General features: G+C 35.2%; 1 protein-coding gene across 1 annotated transcript in view; it reads right to left on the minus strand.

Moving 5' to 3' along the window:
• Positions 1 to 3,019, minus strand: part of LOC127881334 (tolloid-like protein 1) — a 29,601-nt gene extending 26,582 nt beyond the window's left edge. The window contains exons 1-2 of the mRNA XM_052429092.1: positions 2,903 to 3,019; positions 1,144 to 1,369 (exon numbers count right to left, since the gene is read on the minus strand). Coding sequence (XP_052285052.1) covers positions 1,144 to 1,348 — 205 coding nt within the window. The 5' untranslated portion in view covers positions 1,349 to 1,369; positions 2,903 to 3,019. The remainder of the gene's footprint in view (positions 1 to 1,143; positions 1,370 to 2,902) is intronic.
• Positions 3,020 to 5,848: the final 2,829 nt, after the last annotated feature.

Genomic DNA, 5,848 nt, shown 5'->3' on the forward strand with positions numbered 1-5,848 from the left:
ATGTGGTACCAATAAATAATCATTTAAGCACTTTTATTTGTAACTAATTAAGTGAGTATTAAATTACTCATATATAGTAAACATAATTATTGTACAATATATAACCATACGCATTACAAAAACAATTGGGTATTTATCAATTATCGATTATAAATGATTTTATTTGGCCAAGCCAAATAAATATATATATAAACCTACAACAGAAAAATGCTTTAAGCAGGAAGCTTCAAAAGAGATGTAAGGCTTTCATTATACAAGATATACAAGACTTTCAAACCAGGTTATTGATTTGTCTAAAATAAGTGCTCGGTCTAGTGCAATCCCCATTATTATATAAAGAACATCCGAATGTTGGTCACATTTCTCGAACATTCCATAACCAAGATATGTTGGTGAGGACAAGGATCAGTTAGAAACACCCCAAATGTCCAGGATATTAGGAAATGTCCTGTTGTAATTCCAAGAAATCCAAACCGCAATAACAGCCAATACAATTGGAAACAGTATTTAAGGTCCGCTCTCGGCCATTTTTTTCAGAGCGTGCTTGTTCTGGTCATGTTTCAAGTATGACTTTTGTTCTCATAATAGATTTTTACACTTTACAGATCAACTGTAAACTTTTATTATTTGTATTGAGAATATCAATTTTAAGTAAGAATTGATAATCGTTTGTCTATTGTTATAATATAATATTGTTAATGTTATCGGATGTTGTATCAGCAGATTAAAAAGTATGCAGACTTTATTATTTGAATTCTGATGTACACATCATTTTAAACATTAAAGCAATAAATGAATAAGTATAGTAACATTAATACCCCAATATTACATCTAAGTTGATATCCTTTTGTTTGTTATTTACCAGTATTGTTTTATTTTAGCCATACAATTTACATATGTACGAATATTAAACAAAGCAAGCATAAACCTAGAAGTCTCGTAATTGCTGTTAGGGCAAGAAATGGACTGAAGAACCACTGAAAACATTTTTGAAACGATCCCGTATTTTATATTGTTTCTGCTAGGTGTACAATATGACACCTTTCATACATTTTACCTGCAAAATCCTGAACTAATGAAGTTGAAATAAAAAAATCTGTAAAAGACCAGTAACATTAAAAGAATTCTTCAAACGATTCCCACCTTGTGTGAAGAACAGGTAGGTCAGGCTGAAACCACGAAATGTGTAGGTATAGTCTGTTTTGAAGACAAAGTATACACTATTCGACTGAGACCTGAATCCACTTGGTGTTGTTGTCCCGCAGAATTTTCCGATCGAGGGGTAGGAGGTGCTTGGTCCATTGAAGATATGTAGGTAGTCATAGTTGCACGAAGAATGATATTCCATTTCAAAGGATGTAAAATCCAGCTGAAAAGCAATCGCGATATATTGATTGAGTGTGAATTTATTGCGATGAGATTTTGTATCTAAAAATCAAAGCGATGAAGGCGCTGAAGTTGTTCGCTATTGTATAATCTGAGACGCAACTTGGTTTTCAAAATTATGTTAAAGCTTTTTATATCGCAAGTTTGAAATGAACACTCCCCATTCAAATTCATAAAGAGTGTGTCTTAAAGCGCAGGTTGAGATGTTTTTTTGTTTTTTTCAAATCATTAATAAAAAGATAATTTAAGCTTCATTTTGGGAAAATAGGGCTTAATGCATATGCATAAATAGTCACCCCTGTACCAGAGACTGTCTTTTAACGAAAAACACCATAACAAATCAAAAAGTGTCACCCTTGATTAGCTTGTGCGCATTGCACAGGGTAATCAGTGGGCACAGGCTAATGTTATTTGACATGCATTCAGCCCCGTTTTCCCTGAAAGCAGCTAATATGTACAGATTTCAATGATAAACACTAGACTGGTCAATGTCTTCTTACAAGCTGGTAAACACTATTGATTAAATACACACACTGCAGTAGCAGAGCAGACGCTCCTAGCATTCGTCGTCTGCATAATTTTACTGCAGGTAGTGTAGACAGACAGTGGTTATCGTTCCTAGCGTAGTAGACTTGCAGTTATCGTTTCTAGCATAGCGTAAGCATAACGCTCACAATTTAAAACACATAATTAATAGCTTAGATTTCACGAATAGGGTCATATCTAATAAGTGACGAAATACCCATTATGCTGCATGTCACATAACGTACCATATTTCAATTGTGAAAGTTCTAAATGGAGAAAGGGAGCATAACGTTTGCAATGCTCAATGCTTGATGATAACAACAATTACACTTGCATAACTTTATATCAATATGCCTTATGAGGAACCATGCAAGCGCGTTTGTTTTGAAAACATTATCAAGAATATGTACTTTATTAAAGCACACACATGTTTTAAAGGGGCCTTTTCACAAATTTTGGCATGTTTTGAAGTTTGTCATTAAATGCTTTATATTGATAAATGTTAACATTAAATTTTAAAAGCTACAGTAAAAAATAAAATTTAAAAAAAGGAAAAAAAAGTAGTCCTCAGTAGGGCTCGAACTAGTGGTCCCCGGAATCCTGAAGTAAAAACGCATTAGCCAACTGAGCTACTCTGCCAAGCATACATGGCAGGCGTATTTTATACATTATATAAGCAATCTTCGTAGTTTCACAAATATAAACGACAACAACAGAACTCTCCAAACTATTCAATCGTTTCGCTTTGCAACGCTTTATAATTTTTAGGTTTTTAAATCGTCAAAAGATGCATAAAATAGCTATATTAGACCATGGTAAATGTTCAGTGATACTGTTTCCTCACAAATATCATAACTAAACCGAAAATTTGCGATTCTGAAACAACTTTTTTCAATTTTGTCAATTTACCAAATCGTGAAAAGATCCCTTTAACAAAAACTGCCTATTATTCGACTCTAACAATAAAGTGATAAAAATGACAAGTATGCACTTTGATCCGTTTGCCTTCTTGTGCCCTGATGACCCATTCACAAGAAGTGTCGTGTGAATAATTCTGTGGGTAGTTCGGGCTTGTGATGACGCCATATGGATCCGTAAATAACCCCAGACACCCTGTAAGCAAAATACAAATATATTAGATTGTGAGCAACTAAATAAAAAGTATCGAATTTCACAAGACGCAACGAGAGAAACCGTGAGAGCTCATCTTAGAAACTGTAACTCAATGGTACGCAACTTGAGGTCCGTCCTATGGGTCTTATGGGCCATATTTTAAATATCCTGTTAAGTTTGTCTAAGTTCGTACAAAACACCATCTGGTGTTACATACTAACTATAACACCTATGGGTCTTGCCATTAAGAGAAGAAAGTTTGTGTTATTTTGCTTTTAAGTCTAAGTAAATATTTGACACCTGGGTCGCGTCCAGTTTAAACGAACACCTTTTACCAAACTTTGTACAGGATCAATATCTGATATTACATACTTTATATCAGCGCCCTGGACGTTGTTGTTGAAGAGACGATTGAATAGGTTATTTAATAGGTTATTGTGTTGTACATCTATATTAAAAATGTGATATTTGTGAAGTGGTTATCTTTGACTCTAGGGATATCATTTGAACTTGTAGATGACCTCTAGATCATGCTTCATACTTCAACGAAAGTAATGGGCGGTTTCAAACAAGAACAATTGTAAAGGGTGTCTCTATGTAAGACTAAATATACCCAGTGGCTCCCGATAACAAATATAAAATCACGGGATTTGTGTTTTAGACTGTATAAGTTAATGTAAAACCGGTGAATCCCGAGATGAGGCCACTTCTGTCACTTTGTAGAGGACCACTGTTCGATGTGACATTACAAATACCTAACGTCTAGGCTTGCTGGTTCAGAGGAAAATATAATAAAATGTCTTAATATATACAAGGAAATCACATAAACCCCGTTAACAACGATACAATTAAAGAGCTCAATCAGAACGTTTTTTTACACAGAACTTAATGAACACGTTCACTAAGTTTGAAACGCCTTAAATTTGATATGATATGATTAAGTCACTTAAATGTAACTTCACATTAAAGTAACATAAATACGCAAAATCAACGAATATTTCGCAACATATTTCCTAAAATAAAGTTAACCCATAAAAATATCAGACTTCCTTATAACAATAGCCAAAAAACCAACGCTAGATGTGTACCTGAGGACTTTTCTAACGCATCACTTTTCAAACTTGAATATCTCAGTTATAAGTAAAGATTTTGATTTAAAATTTTACATACGATCATTTGACTACTTTCTATGCAGGCTCACGATAATATCATTCATCGACGATTGGATGCTTTAGCACGTGGGGTAGGTGTGGTTCCATATTTGTGCACGTGGAAATGTTGAAACGCGATTTAATTCTAGTTTTATTTCAATTTAATAATTTTAGGTGGGTTCTTACACAAGGAAAACATTAAAGCAATTTACAAAACAATATAGCTCGTATGTATATGCAGGAGACAAATCGCGCATTTTGCATTTGACAGGCTACCTTTTCCACTTGCTAAAGCGTCCGATCGTCACGGATGAATGATTTAATCGTTAGCTTGCACATATTGTAGTCAAATGATCACATGTGAAATTTTTAAATAAAAATATTTACTCATTACTGAGATATGTAAGTTTTAAAAGTGTTGCGTTAGAAAAATCACCAAGTGTAGTAAAAGGCTATATATATGTTATTCCCTTTTAATTACAATTTCATAATTCTATATAAGTTTTTACAGACAAAAAACATAACCCTTATTAAGACGTGTAAGTTTATGCGGATATGTTTCACATTGTTATAATTTAACGTTGTACGAGTTTGCAAATGTAACTTTTGAAGTTATGTTTTTAATTTGTTAAGTTTTATTTTATGTTGTTTAACTTTAACTTTTCATTAATTCACAGATATGTTTTGAATTATTCTTGGTCCAAATTTCAACACAAGCCGTTAAAAAATAAGAGAGCTATATTGATATGATTAAATGATGCGTTAGAAAAGTCTGCAAGTGCAGAAAGGTAACATAGATTTAACGAGATACAAAATGCTCGTGTTTATACGAAATCCGGATAAAGCCATCTATAATATCGCCCTTCTTTCATCAAGGGCGACACACGAAGCGATACACGATATTTTGCGCGATACACGAAGCGACGTACCATGTACCATGTAATATCGTCCTTGTGTAGGTAGCCCAATAGGCGATTTATCGTGTTAAATATATCGTGCGTCGCCGCGACTGTCGCGCAAAATATCGTGCGTCACCGCGACTGTCGCGCAAAATATCGTGCGTCGCTGCGGCTGTCGCGCAAAATGTTGTGCGTCGCTGCGACTATCGCGCAAAATATCGTGCGTCGCCGCGACTGTCGAGTTAAATATCGTGCGTCGCTGCGACTATCGCAAAAAATATCATGCGTCGCCGCGACTGTCGCGTAAAATATCGTGCGTTGCCGCGACTGTCGCGCAAAATATCGTGCGTCGCCGCGACTGCCGCGCAGCAAAAAATCGTCTATAGCTTCGTGTGTCGTGTCTCGCGTTCAAATGGCGACGCACAAAACATCAAGCGACGCACGATATTTGCGCGACAGTTGAGGCGACGCACGATATTTTATTATTCAAATATCGCTCATATTATTCGAATCTCGTGTATCGCGGTCTAATTTCAGACAGCGACACACGACGCACGAAGCGATACTCGATATTTTGCGCGACAGTCGCGGCGACATGCAATATTTGCACTGTTCAAATATCGCTGTAATAATATACCCTGTCGACTGTCGCGTTGTTTAAACGGTGTTACAGTATTTTTTAACCATTTATTATCAATATGGATGCCCTCGACACACTTATAAAAGATTATTCTAGCATTAGTAAACCGAGTTCAAATTAATTAAATGAACATA

Source organism: Dreissena polymorpha, chromosome 5 (genome assembly GCF_020536995.1).
Source record: "Dreissena polymorpha isolate Duluth1 chromosome 5, UMN_Dpol_1.0, whole genome shotgun sequence".
In the NCBI taxonomy this organism is placed as follows: domain Eukaryota; kingdom Metazoa; phylum Mollusca; class Bivalvia; order Myida; family Dreissenidae; genus Dreissena; species Dreissena polymorpha.